Here is a 24,059-nt window from a genome sequence, read left to right on the forward strand (position 1 = left end):
TCTTGTTCACCACCATATGTTTATTTTTTAAACAATTTACAAATAAAAATGTTATATTTATCCAAGCAAACACATTTAATACTTTAGTCTTTAACAAGCTATACAAATGAGAACCATCACTCTAGAGCTTTTGATAGCACTAGGACCATTCAGGGTAGGCATGCATGTGTCTCTATCACATGAAGCGAGTCCAATTCCTGACACCAGGGTTCTGATCTTCTGCTTCTTCAGAGCTGGTCAGCTGCTGCTAAATGATTTAACACAAATAGTTACTGGATCACAATACAATGAAAGAAAGCCCATTTCAAATCATGTAAGTGACCTCAATATGTCTGGTCCAGGTGTCAGGCCACAGAGCCTTACCGATTAGTCTTCTTCTCCAAAAGCCAGTCGGACAGATTTTCTCCCCTTGCTTACTGATGTGGCATCCAAACACGTGCTTATACAATACAATGAAACAGCTTAAGTACAGATGTAATATAACAGTAATTACAAATCACAAGGACAGATAAACAAACAAACAAAAAAATCAACTTGAATCACATTTCTTGCATTTCAAACAAAGAAAGTAAACAAAACCATGCATTACAGTTTAAAGAAATTTTCAGTTTTAGCTCTTCTGCAAGTCTCCATTTCCTCAAGTTCTAAATTGCTGCTCTTGAGCTTGTCCCAGAGGCTGGGCTACTCGCAATGCTACTGACAGAAAAAGGGTGAGCTGGAAATCATCGAAGAATGATCAAAGAATAAAAGCCCCCAAAATAAACAACAAAGACGCACGCATTATAAACGAGATATTCCATTTTAATAGCAGAGTGTAGAAAAGAAATTGGCAAAAAATTCACATGAAAAACATTTTACACAATTAATTATGTACAGAATAAAGTATGTGTCTGGTTTCTGGTGACTGAAGTTTCACTTTAGTCAAGTCCTACCACAGGATGCAAAATGCACCCAAAACCCTCAACTGGAACAAAACAAACAAAAAAACCATATACATAATCCCAGCTCTGGCTCCACAAATATTGGGGCTGGCTGGGTTCACTTCAACCCACTGGGCTTTCTGCTACGCTTTCAGCGATTCCTGAATTTGTTGTAGCTTCCAAACTACTGTCAGCAGTTTCTGTTTGCTCAGTCTTCTTGGTCTGGATAGTGCAGACTCCTTTGCCTCCCGAGCCACCATTCTTTCCGTGTGTTTCTTTGAGCCCAGGAAGGAAAGTTTCCACACACCCAGATGCCCGACTTTCTGTGCTGCCTCCATCACAGCTCAGTGATGGCATTTCAGCAGCACCACCTTTGCTCTCCTCCGCTTGTAGAAGGATCTCAGACACAGGAGAAATGCCCTGCATTTCTAGAACTGGCATGCCCACTTCTGTACTGTCGCTGTTTGAGGACTGCAATCCGCGCTGCGACACAGCTGTTTGAGAAACTTGGGTGCAAAGTTTATCTTCCCGAGTACCTGAAGTCAATGCAGCAACATCAGTAATTTCTGTTTCATCCACTGGTTTTCCAATGTCCGCCTTGCTAACTTTGCTGGACTCCAGCCTAATGGATGCAACAGCTTCTAGTTTTGAGACTTCTTCCATATTCTTATGTAAAAGTCCTGCTGAAAGGATACTGAGGTGTTCACACTTTCCCTTAGTATTTGCCAAATTGGTATCAGTGCTTTTGACCTCGAGCTCTGCCTTCTCAGACAGAGTCTCATTGCGTTTCACATTTTCTGATCTCAAGGAATCTTTCTTGTGATCCACACTAACATTTGGAGAGAGACTTTCAGATTGCTCAGTTTTAAATCCTGAATGAGCAGTATTCAGACGGAAGTCACTGTTGGCTGCTGAGGTCCTTATAACCTCACGCTTTTTTTCTAGGGAGTGGACAGCTTCTTCTGAAAGATGCCCCACACACACATCTGCTGATAAAGCAACTGCTGACTCTTGGACAAGATCAGAGCAAGTCCTAGAAAATCCTGCAGTCCCTACTTCTTTTGCATCTCTCTTAGCAAAAATATCATCTAAGATTACATCAGATCCAGTGTGTCCTAATGATTTTTTTTCAACTTCAACTACTAATTCTACACTGGATCTAAGTTCAACAATGTTTGCTGAGCAGGCGTTGACTAACCATGCAACCCCTTGCCTTTGGGTTTGGTTATGTAATACTGCACGGCCTGAAGGTTCGGGTCTTATCTTTTCTTGTGCTTCTGATGTGCTATTTCTAGTTTCTGTGTCGGTGAGACATGTCTCTGGCTGTATCTCTGTGAATTCTGAAGCACAAATTTTATCAGAACCACTTTTCATTTCTATATTTGGAGTACTGGATAGTTCCCAACCACTTTCAGAACAAGAACTGGTTGTCATGACCTGTTCTTCTCCATTACTGGTTCTGGAAGTGTCACATTCACCAGGACTTCTTGTCAATTCCAAAATCTTATTTTGGGTTTCTGAAATCCGAGGACTTTCACCACGGACTCCTGGCTGAGGTACTTCCAAAGCTACACTGTTCAATTTTGCATCTTTTAAGGGGGTATCAGTAGAATTCTGCTCTGTCATTACTGCTACTAAAACATTTTCTTTTGAAGTGTTTTGAGAACCACAGAGCAACTGTGGACTATCAGTTTTTGAAGCAGTTCTACTGCTATCACTTAATTTTTCCTCTACCAAATGGGAATTTCCCAAAGTTTGAATTTCATTCCGTGTTTCAGGTAATAAAGTCTTTGGGTGTTCTAAGCTAAGCTCAGGCTTTACTGCATTTACTTCTTTCATCTCTTCATATTTCTCTAGAGTGCCAGGAACATTTGTCTTAGTAACTGCAGTTTTATTTGTGTCATCCTGTCCAACTTTTCCTTGGACTTCCGTTTTCTGCAGATCACAGAATTCCTGCCTGCCTGCTTGCTCTCTGCTTGCTACATCCACAAGTCCCATTTCTGCAGGCATCTGGACACCAGAAGCAGTTTTTGTTTCTGGCAATTCTGTGACTGACCTTTCCGACAGCTCAGGCTGAAGTGTCTTCTTGTTCATTTCAGCCGGATTCTCACCAAGAACCCAACTGCCCGCTACTTGAGTGTTACACTGCCAAGAATCCTCCTCTTTCGATTTAGTCTGAACGTCTGCTGAAAGAGTCTGGAATTTTTGACCTCGGTCCTTCTGAATGCCATTTTCAATGTCAGTGCTCATTTCAGAATGAGGTACTGAAGTTTGCTGAGTAACCGTTTTCTCCGTTTCTGAGCATCTCTTAGCTGAGAGGACCTGGCTAACTTCAGTAGCCACATTCTGATCCTCTTTAAAGGAGGATGAGCTATTACTTGCTCTAGGGTTTGCAGGCAAATCTGCCGGTTTTGCAAGGTTAGAGTTTTCTCCATTTGGAAGCGCAGAACTTGCAAGCTTGCTGTCAGCTGAACCCTTTCCACCACTACTGTAGAAAATATCATAGAGATCTTTAGCATTGGCTGTGGCCAGGCAAGAGTTTCGTTTCTCTACCTTTTTTGCCTGTTCACTAAAAGCAGTTGAAGGTGGTGGTGGCGGAGGGGGCCTCACGAGCATTGCCAGCATTGTCTGCTCACTTTCAGACACACCTGGAGCTACTTCATCTGCAGGGATGACAGCTGCCTGCTGGACTGCGGGTAGAAGGGGTGGGTGAGGTGGTATATCAGAAGTCTGAGAAGACTCATTTTTCTCTGCTGCTTTCAAATCCTCCTCCGACCCCTTTAAAATTACCTCCTCTCCTCCAAAAGCTTTTGAGATGATATCGGGAGGCAGCACAAGATCTGTATTGGTTTCTTTTACCACAGGCAGTGGCTTGGTGGTAGCTCCAGAGGATTTTATGGATAAAAAGGTGTTCAAAGGTGGTGGTTTACTAACTGTTGCAGTAGTAGATTTCCTGAAAATCATGGTGGGGACTGGAAGATTGGGTAGAATTTTTGCTTGGGTTGATGTGGAAACAACTGGTGTCCATGGGCTAGTGTGTGGGATAACAGTTTTCCCAGACAGCTTGATTTCTATGGGCTTGGCATGGAGTTTCCCAGACTGACATTTATTCTCCTCTTTGATTCCTTCCACACCCTCCTCCTTCGGAATAGCTACTCCTAGGCCTTTATCCTCCCCCCTCTCAGTCTTTTTCCAGCTGAATTTCCCAAAGGACATCTGACTTGATTCCTTTTTAGGTTCCTCTTTCTTTTCTTCTTTTTTCTCCTCCTTCTCTTCCTTCTTCAGCTTAAGCTTGATACCCATTTTTCGCCCAGAAGAATCTATTTTGCCTTGAGTTTCATTTGCCCCTTCTCCAAGCTCCGGGATGTTCTTTGTTTCCTCTTTCTTTATTATTTTTGGTTTCTTCTCATCCTTCTCTTCTTTCTGTTTCTCGACCAGTTTCCGCTTCAGCTCACTCTGCCGCCTGCGCTCTGTTTCCAGAACTACAGCCAATCCAGCCTGACGGTCTAGATTTCTCCTCTCTTCATAGAGTGGGTTTTCATCTATGTATTTCTGTGGAAATAAATGGCACAATTTTAGCAACTGGTTCCAGGAGAAAATAAATCAATTCAGCTCTGTTACAGTTTTGCCTTGTTACATAAGTGCCATCTCAACACTGAGAGAGCAGAGAATTTCTTCCTACCAAAAAAACGAGATGCTACAAACTCCACATTCTGTAGTTTAATGCGAACTGAGTGGTGGCTTGCAGCAGAGCTGTCACTCTACTTAAGAGTGAAAATCAACACTGGGACTTGAACGCAATTTAACCTCATGTGGATGAAAGATTAGTCTCTATGTAGTGGGAAGTTCCGCTCAGTTTGTTCAGTACAATATAGTGAAGGTAACCAAATACATACACATCAAGTCAAATGTAATTCTTCAGGAAAAGAAGACAGAGCAAATAGAAGCTAACAAAAGGAATGACACACTCCTGGTACATCAGTTACGAACCTTGTATTTCTCATTGTGGGGATGACTTTTCACATGCTGCTCTGCTGAGATTTGATCTCCAAAAAATTCATGACAGAGCTGGCAATAATATCCAGTGATGGGAATCAGAAACTCAGAGCCTGGAAAGGCCGAAGAAAACAATCAGAGAAACAAAATTTCAAAGATGCCAAGTTCTTAACAGAGCCAAATAAACATATCAAAGAATAACAGCAAAACCTCCAGCAATGTTCCTGTTCACACTTTTGAAGCAGATAATGGTGCTCTCCTTACACTTACAGTATGGTAAACACCACTACCAGGAACAATCACATAAAGTGAAGAAGCTTGATTAGTATGATTCAAAAAATTATTTTAGTGCTCTTCATATAGCTATCCTCTATAGCTATAGCTCTTCATAGCTCTTCAAAGCTACCCTCTATCCAAATAAGTTAATACTTCCTACAGTATTTATCTATTTACCATCTTTGTGGTGTAGTCTGCTCAAATTCTAAACACCTGGCTTATAAAAAGAACACAAGCATTTCCACTGAAGTTCAGCAAGACTGCACCCCTGGGCCTACAGAACCTGCTGCAGTTATCTAACACACTGCAGATCCTCTCTCGGGCAGACACTACTAAAACTAGGTAACATAAACAAACTGAGATTGATCACCAGCAGGCCTATTTAATCATTCATTGACTGAATGTAAATCATTGATTTGCATTGAGTCAGATTTTAAATCCTATATGAATTTACAAATGACTTACAGCCCCTTCCATATTGCTTTTTCACATTCTCTGTACTCACACTGCACCAAACACTCATCAGTAATTCTTCAGAGACACCTTTACACAAAATGTACTGAATCGAAGAGTCTGTTACAAGACTGTGTGGAGTATTCCACAAGATCTGCTCAAACACAGCAAGCCTTTGTGGTCATATTCTGAACCAAATTCTAATGTTAGCAAAAATCACTTCAGAACTACACTGGAAAAAAGTCACCCAGTATTCAAAATAAAGACTAAATCCTAAAGAGAAAAGAAGGAACCTCTTCTATGTTTTCCTATACTCTTGCTCCATGACTTTTTTCACAAGAAAATCAAATGATCTGCCATTGACCTAAAAATACAGTATCTATATGTGCTCCTGTAACTAGGTAAAGTTTTGAAATAACGTTTTGAAATTCCTTTCTCTGAGTCACTGGAACCTGCTGGAGGGCTAAGGGAGAAGAAACCCAAGTTTTTTAAAAAAATAACATACCTTTGGCAGGAACAGTTATCTTATCGATGCGTTTTATGGAGTCTTGTTTGGTCTCACTCTGGGTCTTCGAAGCCCAAGGTCTGTTGTAAGGATCCAGGGTCTATTTGCACAGTGACAGAGGTATACAGGCTCATATATTACACTAGCATGGCAACTACACTTGTCTTTTTCCTTTTTAACATCCTTTCAGAACACCGAACATTAAAATCAACGTGCAATTATTTATAGGAACTATGTTTTCCTCTTTCCCCTCCCATTCTGCAATTTATTATGAGAAAATAACCTGTGAAAAGGGTAAAATGTAAATGATATCAAAGGACAGGCAAACACGAAACACAAATATCAAACACTAGGTCCCATGTGAACTGAACATAAGCCCCGTTTACATTAGTCGGAACACACCGGTAACTGTACAAACTGCTCGAGTCCAACATTAGGGTAAAAGAATTTAATAAGCAGCTTCTTGGGTTCGTTAATTCAGATTCTCTTGTAAAACGTAGCTCTGTGATGTATGTTTTAGTGTTAATATTTATAGCGATATGAAATGCACTTAGTGAAGGAAGCCTGCCACATACCTGTCTGTGTTTCTTATTATGCATGTGTGTGAAAAAGTCAAACATGGTTCCGCAGATGGTATTGCAGTCTTTGCACCAGTGGTTCCCTGCATCATAATATTCATAAATATTGGCCAACTGGAAAGGATGTTTGGAGGACTGTGTAGAGGATTCTGCTGGCTTCGGGCTTCTACCTCTGGACTTTTCATTAGCTGGTTTTGATTCCTAGATTGAACAAAAGGAAACACTTCTCTAAGACAAGGCAGGACAGACAGAACGCTCTGGAACTCAGAACCTGCCTCCAGCAGAAGCCACACGCACAAAAAAAAAAGTATATATCACCTGCTTTTCAGCGCCCAGGCTAATTCCATTGTTTCAGAGAGCTGGTATTGCCGACTAAGACGCTGCGAGGCCACAGTGAAGAGCTTCCAGTAAGGCTCCCAGATGTAATGGCTGGATGGTTGTAGGCAATCGAGGAACCAAATGAACAAATCCCCTATGGCATGCACCCTTCCCACTTCATGACTTTCACATAAAAATTTCAATAGTTCCAATACACCATACTAGCCAAACAGTGCCCAGAACACCTAAAGGCACTTAGAAATTCCCCTATAAACGCTCAGAAGTTACTGTAAAAGTAGCTTGGATGAAAGCAGAATGAAAAAGGAAGTAAGAGTTAGTTGACTAGAAGCATTTAACGCCATCAGCTTTATCAGACTATTTGAGAGTGCCTGAATTCTCCAGAAAACCCATTGCTTAACCATAATAAAAAGATGGTGTTTTGTTAATTACCTATGCATATATGGTGAAGCATCTTGTGATTTAAGCGTGTGATACTTACACTTGCATTGATTTGTACAGAAAGACGCCATACAGCGATACACAGACGTTTCAGGACTCTAGCCAAAATCAATACATTTTGCTCAGAATCTTGATGTATGCTAACATTGCAGAATAGCAAAACAAATAATCCCCGTACAGTAACATTGCAGAGTAGCAAAACAAATAATCCCCGTACAATAACACTGCAGAATAGCAAAATAAATAATCCCTGATATAGGCAATGAATGAGCCCTGTTAATTTATATTATAATATCACTGGAAAGTAATCGGTGTATTTTGAGTTTTGATTGACATTCTCAATGGCTGAAAGCTCATCATGTTATTATTTCTAATCTGCATAGCAGTCTGGAAAGAACAGCATTTTTCCAGAACTTAGCAGGCCCAAATTAGTTGTATAATTTCCAGGTTATTCAGTATCGGTGTCAAACAAATTTACTTAAGCAGATTCATAATCGTTAAATAACATCTGCCTTACTAGATTCTCTCCTTTTAATAATATTTCATGAAACATACACTGTAAATCAAACAATGAAGACACATCCATGCCACTATGTGCCCCATAGGTATACACGTGCCAGTACAATCTAGCTGTTGGTAGCAGAGTAGGAAGTGACCCAGTGAATATTTGCAAATATTCTGTCTGCAGGAACTTAGCAAAGCTTACATTTTCTTAAACAATGAGAAGATCAACTTATGATCTGCAGGAAATGCATGGAAGGATGTTCATGATGTCTGAAAAGTGTTTTCTTTTATGTTATTTACGTACATACATCCACCCAGTATACCCTATAAAATACTACCTCAAGCAGAACTTTAAAAACAATGCTTCTCAAATGGATGAGTGACAGCCAACTCTAACCCGTTTGTGCTTCCACATTCAGCAAAAAAATAAGCAGCTTCCAGATCACAGAATATCACCTCCACATCAACAGAAACTTGAGATAAAACTCAGATGTAGTTTGGTACAACTAGGCTAGCTTTACCTTTGCACTTTGTAACTACAATAGACAAACACAAGCTGGGCAGCAAGGGACCAAAAGGTAGCTTGCAAAGATGCAGAAAGGCATAAATGTTTTTGCCCTTAGGTTGGCCAAGTAAACTGACCACAGTGTCCAAAGGCCCGCACCTTCTTTTTTTTCCACTAAAATATAAGTTAACAATCAGAATGACAAGGTGAATCTTAGAGACTCAGGGCAGTGTCTTATGTGCCTGCAGATATCTGAAAATATTATGTGTTCTTGATCAGAACTGAGAATTCTCCATGTTAAAATAAGGAACTACGAAGAAGGATCAGGTCATTATGGGTTCAGACAACACAAACAATGTAAGTTAAAATAATGTAGGATACATTCACACATGCCATATCTCAAGAAAAGAAAACAATATAACTTAACGCAATGTAGGATTTAACAGACATTCTTGTCTACTTTAGTTTTACCATTTGACGTCTGATGCAAATAATTTGTAAAGGTAAGTGGATACTGGACACTGGTGATGTTTCAAGAAACAAACAAACAAAAAAAAAAACACAAAAGAAGCCTTAAAATAAAAGGCATCTAATGAGTTCCCTGAACCAGACCATGATGAAGCATAAGGAAAAGTTTCCAGGGTTCACAGATCTGAGTTGCCTTGTAGGAGTCACCTCTTACCCTACTAACACTTTCACCTCCACAAAAAATACACAGTAAGGTCAGGCCTACGCAAAAAGCATCTGTCATCTCCCATCATCCATACCAGTTACATAATTAAGTATATATAGAAAAGCGACATCATTAATCTCCTGAACGCACACATAACCTTTCAGATGCTACTAACATCATACCCTACTTCCAGAGTAAAAACTTTCTGGAACATGTTAAGTTTTTTCTTGTCTGTTAACCTCTCAGAGACCACGTCAGAGAGACCATAATGATACATACTGACATTTTGTAAGAAAAACTTATAGCACGTATGTAATAATCATGTTAAGACGACAATCATATTTAAGTCTTGCCCTGATTTGTTAATATCATCACCTGGTGAGAAGACTAACATGCTCCAAACTTGCAGAGCGCTCAGACAAATATTCCTTCCTGGCAGGCCATGCCAGAAATGTTGTAGAGAACAAATCTGTCCTCCTGGTATGGAGTTGAGACCTAACAGCTGCGAACACTTACGCTAATGTTCCATCCAACCAACACCTCAGCAAAACCAAGAGCAAAAACAGTATGTGGTACCGAATTGCACAAACTCTTGAGAGAAATTATAAAGAGTGATACATTTACTCTCACCTGCATACACAATCAAAATCAGAATATGAGATGTGGTAACAAATGACATCAAATGAACCTTCTATTAAATGTTTGGGAGCAGCTGTTTCACCACTGCCCTCTTCTCTTAGTGGGAAAATCATTAGCATACAAGCCAGAAGATTTTACCTTATTGGAGGAAGATGCCTTCTCCACACCTTTTGCATTTTCTGACTTGCTGTTCTTTTCTGAGGAATCTTTGGTTTCCACAGATGGTTTCCGGGGTTTTTCAAATATGTTAATCCCCAGGATCTGTGCTACTTTGTCAAGCTCAGACTGCTTCTTCTCAGCTGCATCAGATTCTTTATGGAGCTCTGAAATCTCCTTCATAATATTCTCTTGCAGTCTGTTCACCTCAACCAACAAGGGGTCTTTGTGTCCATCTTTCTCACGACGTTTCTTCCTCAACATCTCTCCTAAACCAGTCAAGGAAGTAGAATAGTTGGCAATGTAACAAGAAAATTGTCTCAAGATCTGTATGACTATTCCAGCAACAAGTAAAATACCAACGCAAAATACTACAGTTAAATGTTGACCTTTGTGAAGGTGGAACTGACTCTTAGGTACAGCATCACTAAATCGGCAAAATCCAGCTCTATAAGGGTTGTCTTTATATACACCCCTAACAGAGGCACCATAATCCTCAAGAGAGAGGATCAATTTAATTACTATTTCGCTGCTTGACCAAAGAAGCAAACATGTTTTCTAAGTTAATCGTACATTATAACCTGAAAAGATCATTTTCCAGAGGTGAAAATTATTATTTACTTGGATCAAATGTTTTAAAATAATATAAGCTCACTCTGTACAGAGAGGACTTTTCCTTCTCCAAATAAGATTCATAAAAAATTGAAAGACATGCTCACATGTCTTCAGCTGCTACTTCTCACTTCTTCTAAAAAAGCGCTAAAACGCACAAACTGCAAGTCTTTTAACCTATCAAGCTGCTGAAGAAGATGCAAGAGCAACTGCATGCTTCAGTGTAACAGTCAAATTTTGACATCATTAATTTTAATACATTAATTAGGTCATTGCTTTCTCAAGAATTCTGCACTGCCAAGAGTATGAAAATATTAGTTATAAATTATAGCCTATATATTTTGGTCTTTGCTTCTCCTAGCAGGAAGAAAAAAATGCTGGTAGAAAAAAAAATGGAGAGTAGACTTGCCATACCTTGCTGTTTACGAAGCCTGTCCAATTCAGTCTTGAGATAATAGAGCTTCTTTTGCCGTGCTTCTCGTTCATTCTTCAGTTTTTCTCTCTCTTCTATCACCTAAACAGATCGCAAGAGGACTGGATTTTCTTCTCTTCCCAACACAAGTTAATCACTCTTGCAAAAATGACAGCAAGACCTCAGTGTGCCAGTCACAGAACACTGCTCACTGTTCTCAGAATGTTCCCGTGTTTTTAATACAACAAATAGTTCTCTTGGTTTGCATCTGTAGGTAACTTTATCTATGCCCATGCTTCAACCGTGTATGAAGGTGTTTTTTCTTGCCCTGATTCAGACAGACCAACTTAATAGCACTGTTGCTGCCACTAGCAAGAACCACCGTAGAAACTGTAGTTCTGAGTTTTGTAATTCAGCCACTGGTAAGACAGAAAACATTTCTCATTCTAATGTGTTAGCAGGCTATGCCACCTCTTTTCTAAATGTGGTAATTTGGCTAGCGTATTTCTCCAATGCTCTTTTGTTTTTCCAACGGCACTCAGACTCAGCTGATTACCTTCTTACAGGGCTCAGCAAGACCAGTGTTAAACCGCTATTCAAAACTCACGCAGCATCTCTACAGCTCGTATATTCCATCACTGACAAAAGACTTCACAGCCCTTCACCTTGCCTTCTGCTTTGACTCTGTTCAATTTTAGCTATCTCTCAGGCTTCTGCCTCAACCTGATCTTAACTGTACCACCAAATGTATTTTGCAGGCATAAGTGTCTGAAATTAAACACCTGGATGAGGTTTGTTTCTTGCTCAGTAAGGTAAAGACTAGTAGGAGGAGCTCACACACCCAATTTTCACCTGTTTGCATCCATTCTTACCAAAGGAAACCAGGCAGTATGCTAAAATAAAACCTGAAAAGTTCCTTCAGTTTCCTTCCCAACATCATTTTTCAAGAGACAAATCCCAATTTTGTTTACCTTCACAATGCTCCCAAAGCTTACAACTGACTCCTCCCATGAACAAGCTAGAAACGATCCAAGGCCTTGTCTTCACTAGAGGATCACTACTATTATAGCAATGTAAATGTTGGCAGGATCCTTAGATCGTGCCTGCAGTAACCACTGTATATACCAGGGGAAGATGTTCCACCAACACAGTTAGGCCACTTCTTGAATAGCACAAGATGATGATGACGATGATTATTTTTAATCAGCAAACCATCGTTCTGTCATTTGGGGTCTTTTGCCAGCATAGGAGCATGCAAGCTTTTATACTCCAAGCCACCCCAGTAAAAAACTGGACTAAACCCAAGCCAAAGAACTCTGTTATCACAGACAGAGCCCCAGAAGTTGTACCAAGACACACAGGCAAGCTACCAGTGTGTATCAGAGCTGTAACCTATAGGTGTGCTACTATGGGGATTTTGCATCTATTTTTAAAATTGTTACAGAGTAAACAGACAAATGCCTGGAAATCTTTAGCAAAAGCAAATATAGTTTAACTGCCTTTAAACTGGAACGACTCAGGAGGAAAAAAAAAAGTGCATCTAAAGAGGAAAAGCTTTTACCCCAGTAAGCAAGCAGCCTGACGTATTTTAATATATTAGACTAGATGACATACCTTCTGCTTCTGAGCTGCCCGATTTTTTTCATCTGACATCTTTTCGGTAGTACTTTTCAGATTGTGTGAAGACAGACGAAGGGGCACTTTGGAATGAGCAGGAGTGGTAGGGACATGAACAAGCACAGAACCATCTCTTTTCAAATCAGGGACATTCTTTCCCATAGAGACCGTCTCAATCACCCGGAGGTTGGGACGCGTGGGGTTTGCTGACATGGCCATAGTAAGAAGCCCGTGAGCCTCTGGCAGCGTAGGATTAGGCTGCTGGGTAGGGGGGTACATGGGCCAGCCTGGGGCTGCATAAGCCATATAATGCCCGTATGCATCATACCCCGGAGGAGCCATTGTGGGAGGTGGATAGTTTTGGGGCATCTGAGCGGCAGTGAACTGGGAATAGTTGGGAATTTGGTATTGGGAAACAGAAGTAGGTGTAGGTGGCAAATTAGCGGGAGCTGGTGGAACTGAGGGAATGAGAGAAACAGGAGGAAGAGGCTGTTCTGGTGCGCATGGAGGTATGTCCTGTCCCACTGGCTTGTTCTTAGCATACTCTGATTTCTGAAGAGAGGATGCATCTTTAGACTGCTGGAAAGAGATGGCAGGTGACGCTGAGCGCTGCTGGCCTGACTCTGGAGACCGAGTGTCGCTTCGGCTGCGACGCAAGTCCCAGTGGTCCAGTCTGCGAAGATCTGCAGAGCGGCGGTCAGGAGAACGAGATGCCAACTTTTTGCCATGAAGGCGTTCCTGAGTGCGGACAGCCAGTTTTCCAATTTCAGCAACGCCAATATCAAGTCCAATGGTTTTGAGTAAGTCGTGGATCTTTGCGTACTCAGCATTAGGCTCTTCTAAAGGATCCAGCTTGACAGCTGGAGCAGGAGTAGGAGGTGGGCTCACTTTCTGGCTTATTATCTCATTGCCACAACTCACTGGGAGCTTCTGAACAGGGAGAGATTCAGTTTTGATGTCTTCATCCTCATCACCATAAAGAAATTTCTCTTCATCTTCAATGTCAGGAAAACTACGCCTCCTCTTCTCCTGAGCACTGACAGAATCAGCCATCATGCCCAAAATTCGGGAGAAACCACTGCCATCCTGACTGGCCCTCTCATGAGGCAGCAAGAAGTCCGTGTGGCGATCAGCAGGTTCTGATTTGGCTTCTATTTTCTCCTTGTGACTTAAGAAGCTTCCAAACTTCTCTTCAAATGTGAAAGCATCTTTGGGAGCTCCAGAAAGTGGGCTCCACTCATATAAACCGTCACGCAATTCCTTGTTTGCAGACTCCACAACAGAGTCTTTGTTAAACCGTTTGAGAAAGTTCTCCACTTCAGAGGCAAAAGGAGCTGTGCTGTTGCTCTGGGGCAAAGACGAATGACTAGAAAGAAGAGGAAGATCCTTGCTGGGAGCAGGGCTGCTAGAAAAGCCCTCAGGCTGAAAGACAGAGAAGTTATTATTTACTACAGCACCCTCTGAGGGGACTATTCACCTTGCAGAACAAAGGAATGTGACAATTTCTCCTCAAGTTCACTGTTGAAGAGAAGGGTTAGAAAAGACAATACACAGTTGAATGAGAATAGAGAAGATTACAAAAAAAAATTGTCTAGTGGTTCTGGAATGTCATGTCCAGCAATGAAAGCTTATCTCAGAGAACACACAAAATCACAACTACATTTTATTAACTTTTTGGCAAGTTTCAGAACCAAAACTTCTAAGTTGAAATGCCATGACATAAATTCAGCTATGCTTTGAGTTTCGTCACAAATAGTATATTACACCTTCAGACAGGTGAGAGTAATTGTACTGGGGTTGTTCCTAACCACTTCTTCAGATATGTGTAATTGATACCAAATTAAATAGGATTTCCATTAACAGGTATAGAATGGGATCCTCAGTATTGGAGGACCTCCTGATATAAATATGTCACCATCAAACCAAATAGATCAGTATAACAAGCAGATCAAAAGTGATGTGCTAAAACATGAGAAAAGAAAATGGTTAATTTATCACAGTGGTCCCAACTGCATGCCTTTACATTGCTCTAATTTTGAGATTCAATAGGTATAGCTCGGGTACAAATTAAATAGGGTTAATATCAGCCTACAGTCTAAAGAGAAAAAATAAGGAAACTCAAAGGTGTTTTCAGCCAGAGATACTGAGGATTCATCAGGCGGTTCTCTAGGTTTATAAACAAACAGAAAGAGGCACTGTGACAGGCAGAGAGCTTCGATCAATGTCCTGACTGTCTGTGTAAAAAATAACTCAGCTTTTCTATAAAGCTGGCCCAGATTTTGGCATGCTGGGCTGCATTTCAACAAGGACATTTCATTCTGCCTTAGATTTTATAGATATATGATCCCTGATTAACTGCCTTCACCATTTAAAGTTTCCAATGCAATTCTAAATCATACAGGCCTGCAAAAAGATGCCTGTCCTCTCAAAGACAAGTAAACATAAAGATTTGACTTTTCTGTTTTGGAAATAAAACTAATATTCTGTATCAGGAAGTGACTGTTTTGGAAAGTAGAAGTGTAGAGACAGACAGACAGTGATCAAACCTGAATAGGAGACTCTACTTCCATCTCCACTCGTTTCTTCAAGATGGATTTTTTGGGCATGGATGGTATTTCCTCAGGCCTGTATGTATAACGAGGCTCAGAAGTCTGTAGTGCGTTAGTCAAGCCTGGGATCACATAACCACTGCCTGAAACATCATGATTCAAGTTTCTGCTACGTTCTTCTTCTTCTCTTTTCCTCCTGGCACGGTCAAGCTCTCGGAATTCTTCATTCAGGTATGACGGGCTTGGGCTTCTACTGCGGCTGCGGCTTCGTCTGCGATAGTTTCGTGTTCCCGATGAGAAACCCTGATGCTCTCCACTCACACCATGCATCTTCTCATCTTTTTCGTACCGCGGACGCTTTATTTCTCGTCCCCTCTCTTCTGGCCTTGATGGATAGGAGGATTTCCTGAGCTTGTCACCATCTCTGTCAGACCCACGAGGTAGCTCTTCTCGACGACCGTAATGCGGACTATAATCTGAACGATGGAGAAAAACATCGCGGTTGCGGTAGTCTTCATCATGTCTCATGAAGGGACTTGAAGGTTGGTCTTCATGCGACGGGTATCTCTCAAGGCCTCGAGAGCATGACAGACCCCTAGTGAATATAGGGCCATCAGCCATGTCATCCCTGTATAAGAGAAGCATAGAACAAACATAAGGGCTTGAGTCAGAATCAACTATGTCTTATTCTTACTCAAGAGCAAGAAATTTCCAAATAAGTTTCAGAATAGCATCTCCATCGCTAAACAGAAGCAACATTTTATGTACTTAAGGGGCAGGGGTGAGGGAGGGTTGATGTTTTTAATGGTAATATACTTCCTTCCTATGAAGTCACCTGCAAATACAGTGACACGAACAATTCAACTCACACTGCAGAAAGAGAGCCTTGAAAAACTGATAGGATGGATTTATTTCTGTGAAGGAGAAATACTACACATTTAAAAAAAAAACATTGCTATCATATTTCAGACCACAATCCCTTTCCTCACCTCTCGCAGCAAGATGCCATGGTCACATTTCATATGAATTATTCAAGGTGTAATTCAGTTTCACACTGGCACATGCAACCAGATTCTCTTTTTATCTTCAGCTGTGGAAAAGGACCACAAATTCTGGCAACATTTTCTGTTGCAACAGATCTGTAGGCAGGACTGTCACAATCACATGGACTGCTTTACCCCAAAACAAGCACAGTTTTTTATAAGATATCTATGAATGAGGGGTAGTAAATGTACTAGTATCATACCTTTGTTCCAGCCCATGCATTGTACACGGTAGATTTGCAACTAGCACAACACTGGAATAGCTAGCTCTATCTCTTGGTGTATCTTCTGTTGGACCTATTCCTACAGACACTTCCAACTAGGATTACTGTTTTAATCAAGCTCTTTTCCCTCAGCCCCTAAAAACTTCGCTAGTGCTGTCATTTAGATCAGGCAGAAGCAAAACGCACTTGTTACCAACTGCTGGTTTTATTCTCAGATACTTCAAAAATCTATCAAGATCCTCCAAGTGAATGTGCTTGCTAAGTGAAATCAGTGAGACAAAAACCCTAGAAAAATGTCTGTGTGAGCAAGACATCAACTTGAGATAAACTATGTATGATTGCCTGAATCCCCAAAAATCATCTGCTTCTACTAAGAAAAGTCCCTTGATAGATCTGAGAAGAGACCAATAAAATCATGCCAGATGACATCTTAAAAAAATAAATAAAAATCTGCAGATAAATTATAGCCCCAGTTTTTAAAGTCACCAGACTAAGAAATAACTGACATGAACAGATAAGGTCTTTTTCTTCAGTATAGTCATAGTTTACATATGCATATTTAAGAACAAAATTAACACAAAACTACGCTTCACCTCTTACCTACATCACTGCAAAGTATTTCATATGTTGTTAGCTGCTTTACTGGTCTAACACACATCTTAGCAAATATGGCGTACACTGGTATCTGTGGTATTAGATGGAACCTCTTTCATGTCCAACAAACTCTCTATCTCCACCCTTTCCAGAAACACCAAAACATCTACAAAGGAGCTGTAATTAAGTTTTATACATAAGTGTTGCTGTTCACAGCCTTAATAAAAGTATTTATCTGGTTCTAATAGCAAATATCTGTCTTCAGTGTCACCATCACTTTACGTGAGAGCCTGCTATACCTATACGAGCTGCATGAACACAGCTGGTCAAGTCACAGATGTATTTCACCATACACCTTCAGCTGATTTTTGTGAAAATAGTTTGCATGCATGCTTGCCAAACACTCTGACTGCAGCAACAAGGCAGAAGGAATATTAAATCATACTTTGGAAAGAAAGGAACAGCAAACCTACTGCACTTCTAACTAGAAGGATGTTCCAAACAGTCTGAATAGTAAAGACAGATTTAAAACCTAAAGATTAAATAGAGGTGTGAGAAAAAGGATTACTTGCCTTACAGAAACTGTGCCTCTTTGAAATATGTTTTCAGTAAATACAGTCCAACAGAGATATGTCCCTCTTATCTGGCTTGGGTGCTTTTTAGTCAGCATTGTCCACTAAGTGTATTGCAACTGTAGGAGAAATACAAGGTGGCACCACTCTGACCATCTCAATTCCTTCCCCACCACAGAATCTATGAATTACTGGAATGTGTAGAATCAGGGAAGGAAAACAGACCACAGACTATGTAGAGATGATGCCTTAAAGAAGCAAAATCGGTGTAAGGTAAGCTTGCTTTCTGGCATATTTATGTATTTATTTGTATACAAAGAAAGAGAAATAAACAGTGGTGTTCTGCTGTCAGCCACCAACAGGACTCCACCTTAAAAGTCTTTGAATAGGAAGTCAGACGAGCTGTTCATACTCAAGCCAGCTGTCACTCTTGATATTAAGCCAAAATCTGCTATTTCAGAGCACAGCTTAACGCTGACTTAGTCTCAGCAGTGATAAGGTCTAATCTTTAGCATTAACCCCAGATGAAAGAATTGGTGGGATGCTCTGTATAGCTTATGCCAGCTCAGATAGCAGTAGAATATCTTAAAAACACTGACAGAGACGGAAGACGAGGGGAGATAAGATACATTCTTCACTTTGATAAAGTGAGATTCTTGGAGACAAAAAGAAAGGTTAATCCGTTGAAGTAGAAGACAGAAACTGCTCAAGCGACCTCAAAGTCACAGACCAGCTTCATTCAACAAGCTTACTTAAGACACATGCAGGAGGCCAGCTGCCTTAAAAACCTGGGGCAAATTCTTACAGATGTTTCAGGATGGACATGCACATGGACACACGCCTTGGGAAATTTACCCTGATGTCTAACCTTTGGAATTTTACTTCCTTTCTATGCTAATGAATCTTTCTACCATCCCAACATCCTGCAAATTACAGAGAATAATTTGTAGAAGTGATTGCTTCAAGTCTCTAAGTAGTTACCAAAACCAGCTGAGAATAACTAAATTCAGATTTATTTGTTCCAATTACTTCAAAATCCAAAGAGTCTTCAAAAAACACTCTTTTAAAAATGAGAAGGAGAATGTACCATGTGTCCAGTAAGAATGTGACATGCCCAGTATTAAACTGAATGATTAACAGTAAGGGCCACTTTAAAGCCCCATGACAGATATAAAATAAGTGTCCCAGCAACAGGGCAGCATCTCAGAAGGAAAAAATACATGATAAACAATATCCTTAACAACTAAACCAACTACAAACTGTGTTTTAAAACAACCAAAACGGTAAACAGTGAAGAAATCTGCAAGTTAGAAGCAGTACCTACAGGTTTTAGGAAAAGCTAAGGGATGACACTTTAAGCTTCTGGACATTAGGTACCACTCAGACAAGTGCTGGTAACACAAACAGATTGGACAAAGAAAAAAATCAAAAAGAAACAAAAAGTACACTTAACCACATGGAGTTCTTGCATACTTGAAGGTATATGGAAAGTCACTTAAAAACTGAGGTCTACATTGCCTCACTATCCCTTATTCTCATCCCAATTCATTTGTCATTCAGTCTTCTCTGGGATCTGTTCCAACTTTTTTTTGGCCTTTTTTACCTGTTACCATTTTTGTCCAGTCACAGAGATAAAGTAAAAGTTCTTCACCTATCAAAGAGGTAAAGATCCTCGCAGCAGTCATTTTCACTCTAATGTTAAAATAAACTCTGCTGTATGTGCTGTTACTTCTAGCCGTGAAGCATAACCACAAAACAGGTTATATACAAAACCTCACTGAAGAAAAAGAAGCAACGGAACAACCCCACTACCACCACCGTGTTCTTAATCTGCCAGAGCAGTACAGTGACAGTTCTTCTACATACCTTTTCCTGCTCGTTCCAACCACTGTACTCTCCCCAGGCATATGCACTCATCTTGTTCAGAAGACTGCAGGCTGCACAGGGGACTTACCAGTTGAACACTGACCTCAGAAGAATCGAGGTAAAGGCGTAAAAGTGACAGTACTGAAAACTAAACTCTCTTTTGGTTTTCCGCACCTGCTGAAACTTACCCTTACATTTCAGAAAGACAGGAAATTCACTTATTTTGCTCACTTCCCTCTTTTTCTTTATTTTTTATTTTTTGAACAGTTGGGGATATTTGCATCAAAAATGGACGTTAGAGACTTTTTTGTTCTGGATGCTTATACCCGACTGGAAATTACAATTTGGCTGCTCCGAAGCACAGACTACCCCTATCTTTAACTTTGCAATTCAAGATAAAGAAAACGATTTTATTTGCACAAAGTCTTCTCATTTTACTTCTGCAGCCAGATTATACCTGTTCTTCCACTGAAGGCAAATCAAGGGACCCTAAAAATTCTAATTTATTTTACTACTTACAAGATTGCCTGACTTCATTCACTTCCCCTCTGCAGGGTTTTTGAAGCCAAAATAATAAATTTCTTCAAGCTACACTAGGGCTCTCTTTTGGACTATTCTCAAAAATCAGGAAAGTACGTTATTCCCCCCCAAATAAATGAGGAAGTTGAAGCTTTGTGCTATCTGTAAACAACCTTCCTTTAAGCCAAACTAGGTAGGTTCGTAAGAAACAGGAGGCGGCTGAAGCTGTGAAATGTCAAATGAAGCAGTTCCTTCCTGGAAGATACTCCGAGCACTTTTAGTTTATACGGCTTCAAGAAGCAGTTGACAAAAATCAGAGCAGAAATATCTGTCTAGAGTTACTAGGAATGCAGGCAGTGACTTCTGTTTGGGAATTCCCTGTACCACAACTTGCTGGAGGCTTGGGAAGTACCGCAAGGAAGCTTCATTACGTGTTTACCCTATTACCCATGTTCCCCACGCATCCACTGTCAGTCCCTACTACATCCTGGGCTTATTAGGCATTTGGTCTCACCCAGTACAGCCATCCCCACGCTCTTACTGTTTCATACACTTGAATCCCCACCTGCGGAGGACCATACCTGTCACTCAGGTTATCAATTGGTGAGCCCAGTCTATCAGGCAGCCTCCTTCGCTCTGGTGTGCCAATGCAATACCGGTCATTACCAACAGTAATCCGCAAACTCTGTTCCAGTGAAGACTCAGAGCGGAGACTCGGTGAACGTCTCTGTAAATTGAAGAAAGAGTGCAAGCCCATCAATCAGGGAATTGTAATTTCAGCTACAGTAAGGCAAGTGACTCTGCTTTGCTTACCACGTGAGACTTGGGGTGCGTGGATCAACCAAAAAAAAAAACTAGAATATTTTTTCCAAATATCTCAATTGCCTATCGTTACTAAAGAAAGGGGAGGATACTGAGTGCATTTAATTTCTCATTCCAGCTGCCAGCAACAAGCTTTACATTTACATTATCTAAAAGGGAAAATTTCAACTCAAAAATACCTTTAATAAGCTACCATTTTGGAAGGTGGAAAAACAGAGGAGTTAAAGAAGTCCCAGATTTGCTGCTGTGCTCCATTCTTTGTTAGAGCAGAAGCAGCTAAACAAACATTGCATAAAAACAGTGCCAGGAATTTCTTAATAAAAGCGTCTGGATTTCTGTCCCTTTCCAGCTCTAATAACAACATGAAGCAAGGTATAAAACAAGAGTAAACAAAGATTTTCCTAGCAGTGATGTTTTCAACAGTTTTCCTCGTCTCATGCTGCTTTCAGCTGATAAGCACAACCTAATACTAAAAATGTCAGTGACGGTAGAAACAGCTTCTACAACAGAATCCCCATTTTCATCACTGTTGGTAGAGCTAAACCAGAGTTAAGCTGTCCTGGAAAAAACTACAGCAGAGAACGCCTGAGCTAACTGTCTCTGCGCAGATCTTCATTTGGAGACGTACCCAATACAGAAAACGGCATTACTGTTAGGTTATGCTTAATTAGGTATGCTTTGCCTCCTTTTAGAATTTGTCACTGAATTCCAGGAATGATCAAATTAAGCAGAGTTCCAGAAGAAGAAGGTGAGATTGGCTGAAGACAGAGAGGCTTGATTATTATTGTTTTTTAAACCAACATGATTTATATTCTGCTTAACAGGAAACAATGAACCAGCCTCAGTTCTGCCAAACCAGTCATGCGCTGCATATTGCTTTCACAGCAGTAGCAAGCTGCAGGTGCACTACGTTGCCCGCACCCAGGCTGTCCACCCTGGGAAGAGGCAGCAGATTCAGTTCAATGCTCCAAGAGACCGAAAGAACAGTACATAACCTCCAACAAGAAAGCAGAATTCCCTCACAAATTTGCCTAACACAACTGACTCAGTACAAATCTGCACTAGAATCCATTGTGTGCATATCCCTGTTCCAAGGTGACGTCAAACTGATTTCTATATCTCTCTGTTAATCTGAATCCCATCATTTATCAGAACACGCTCTAATGACTTTTTAAAAGCAATCATTTTGTATTGCATAGTATTATCCTGGAGCAGTCGGGCTGAGATACAACACATACAAGGTGCACGCATCTCATACGAATGCTGAAGGCCAACATTGAACGCTGAAGGTTTAAGTTGAAGGCTCAAATGTGCCCAGTTTAACACTGAATTTGGAGGGCTGCCTGGAGAAGCGATTGCCTTGAAAGGCAACTGCTTGCCGTCAAGACTGTCAGCAAGTTGTGCACATACATTACAACCACCTCCGGGAACTGGAGACGGAAAAGTGATGATTAAACCTTAGAAGAAAATTCATGGCAAGAAAAGAAAATTGTTTACATTTAGATAGTTCAGGATATATATGACCACCATACAGATCACCCAGAGACAGCACTTAAGGTGATACATATTTGAACTTTGCATTTTTTTGTCCGAGTTTGAGAAATTCAAGTTTTAACAGCATTTGCATTTGGAGTGCCACTACTAGTCAATCCTACCCATGCTCTGTTCTGTGTTTTCTTCCCTTCCTATTCTGGCTCCCAAACAGCAGTTACCATTACTGTATAAACTCACAGGTTGCATACCAGCTCTTCATTTCTTCTTTCTCTGCCAACCCAAAACATCCCAGTCCTCCAATTTCAGCTAACTTTCTTACAAGAAAGTAAAGGAACTGACAAGAACTATAAAAAGAACGAGCACGCAGATCAGCAGTGACAAATACAAGCAGCATGAACATTGATCAGCCTTGCAACAGCCAAACTCCCTCACCACGCAGCTCTGACCATTCTTTTCAGCATTACACTTTGCAATACTTGCACCAAACTTTTTCTGACACTCCATGCTTTTCTAAATAACATGAAGTTTCCCCAGCTACTAAGAAACTTACACCATCCATAATCCTGATGTGCAATATACAGTCAACATCCCAGTTATACATGAGAACAATAATACCTGGGGATTCCCCAGATACCTAGGGGAATGCACTCACTCCATCTCAACAATACAATGCCCAGAATCAAGAAAAGGGAGTAAGAATCTCAAAGGCTACTCCTTCCATATTCCAATTCATATGCAGGGACAGTAACTCAGAGCTTGTACTCAAAATTTTTCCACTTTTCAACCCTAACCCCTTATCCCATCAGTGTCTGCATTCCACGTCTTACATCTTCTACTCTTATGCATACACTCCCCTTGTCCAAGTCCTCCTTCCTTACTGCAGCTTAAATCCTTCTTTCTGTCTTCTATCTCAATTCATCCCCTCTCAGTGACAGATCCAAGATGCCACCTATTAAAATGTTTGTGTAACTCCCCACTTTTCCTCCCTTTATATCCTCAAACTTCTGGAGAGACTGTTTTAAGTGGGATAGGTCTGAAAACTTTATTAAAACTTTACCAGATCATGTTGATCCCACGTATCTGCTGTTTACTTTGTTTTGATCACACTGAGTTCCACTGTTTGGAAAACAACTGCATAATCACAGCTTTTACCTTTCTCTAATTAATGCTAATTTTGTAAAGAGTAGTTCTAAAAAATAAAATGAACTTGTACATGTACCTTATGCTTTATAACAGCATTTTAAAATAAGTACTAGTGATGGTTGAGCACCTTTTGGTGGACAAAACCTTCAATCGAAAAAATATACACAATATACAGTCTGAGAATTGCCTATGTTGGGCTTCAGTATATGCCAGAGAATGCAAAATTCACTCTGAAGAGCTATATTAAATCATCCCACATTAACTCATCTTGTGCAAGCTGCTTCAGAGAGAAGGGTTTTCCCTTAATACAGTAACATTCTTGTAAACAATCAAAAAATCTTATTTGGCTCAGCAGCTCAGCGCTAGCTAACTTACCAGAGCATAATTTCAAAGATTAGTAATTTTTCTATCCTTTTTCCCTGAAATTAGAATTGGTAGAAAAACATCAAGAATTTCTAACAATTTGCTGTGAAGACTACTGCAACTTGAGCCAGATGGGTGCAAAATAACACTGGAAGAATAGCGTTTGTCAAGAATAATGTTTGTGTGAAGTTGGGTTTTGCTCATTTGTTTGCTTGTTTTCTAAAGAAAGAGTGGGAGGCTGCAGATC

The 24,059-nt window shown here is 40.4% G+C and overlaps 1 protein-coding gene across 1 annotated transcript in view; it reads right to left on the minus strand.

Annotated features, from left to right (window-relative positions):
- ZNF318 (zinc finger protein 318) overlaps window positions 1-24,059 on the minus strand; it is a 26,099-nt gene continuing 2,040 nt past the window's right edge. Inside the window, exons 2-10 of the mRNA XM_083829621.1 lie at window positions 20,572-20,717; window positions 15,170-15,800; window positions 12,621-14,045; window positions 11,009-11,108; window positions 9,965-10,251; window positions 6,726-6,929; window positions 6,151-6,250; window positions 4,911-5,029; window positions 1-4,472 (exon numbers count right to left, since the gene is read on the minus strand). Of these exons, the coding sequence (XP_083685747.1) occupies window positions 1,044-4,472; window positions 4,911-5,029; window positions 6,151-6,250; window positions 6,726-6,929; window positions 9,965-10,251; window positions 11,009-11,108; window positions 12,621-14,045; window positions 15,170-15,800; window positions 20,572-20,717 (6,441 nt within the window). The 3' untranslated portion in view covers window positions 1-1,043. The remainder of the gene's footprint in view (window positions 4,473-4,910; window positions 5,030-6,150; window positions 6,251-6,725; window positions 6,930-9,964; window positions 10,252-11,008; window positions 11,109-12,620; window positions 14,046-15,169; window positions 15,801-20,571; window positions 20,718-24,059) is intronic.

Source organism: Anser anser, assembly GCF_964211835.1.
Source record: "Anser anser genome assembly, chromosome: 3".
Lineage (NCBI taxonomy): Eukaryota > Metazoa > Chordata > Aves > Anseriformes > Anatidae > Anser > Anser anser.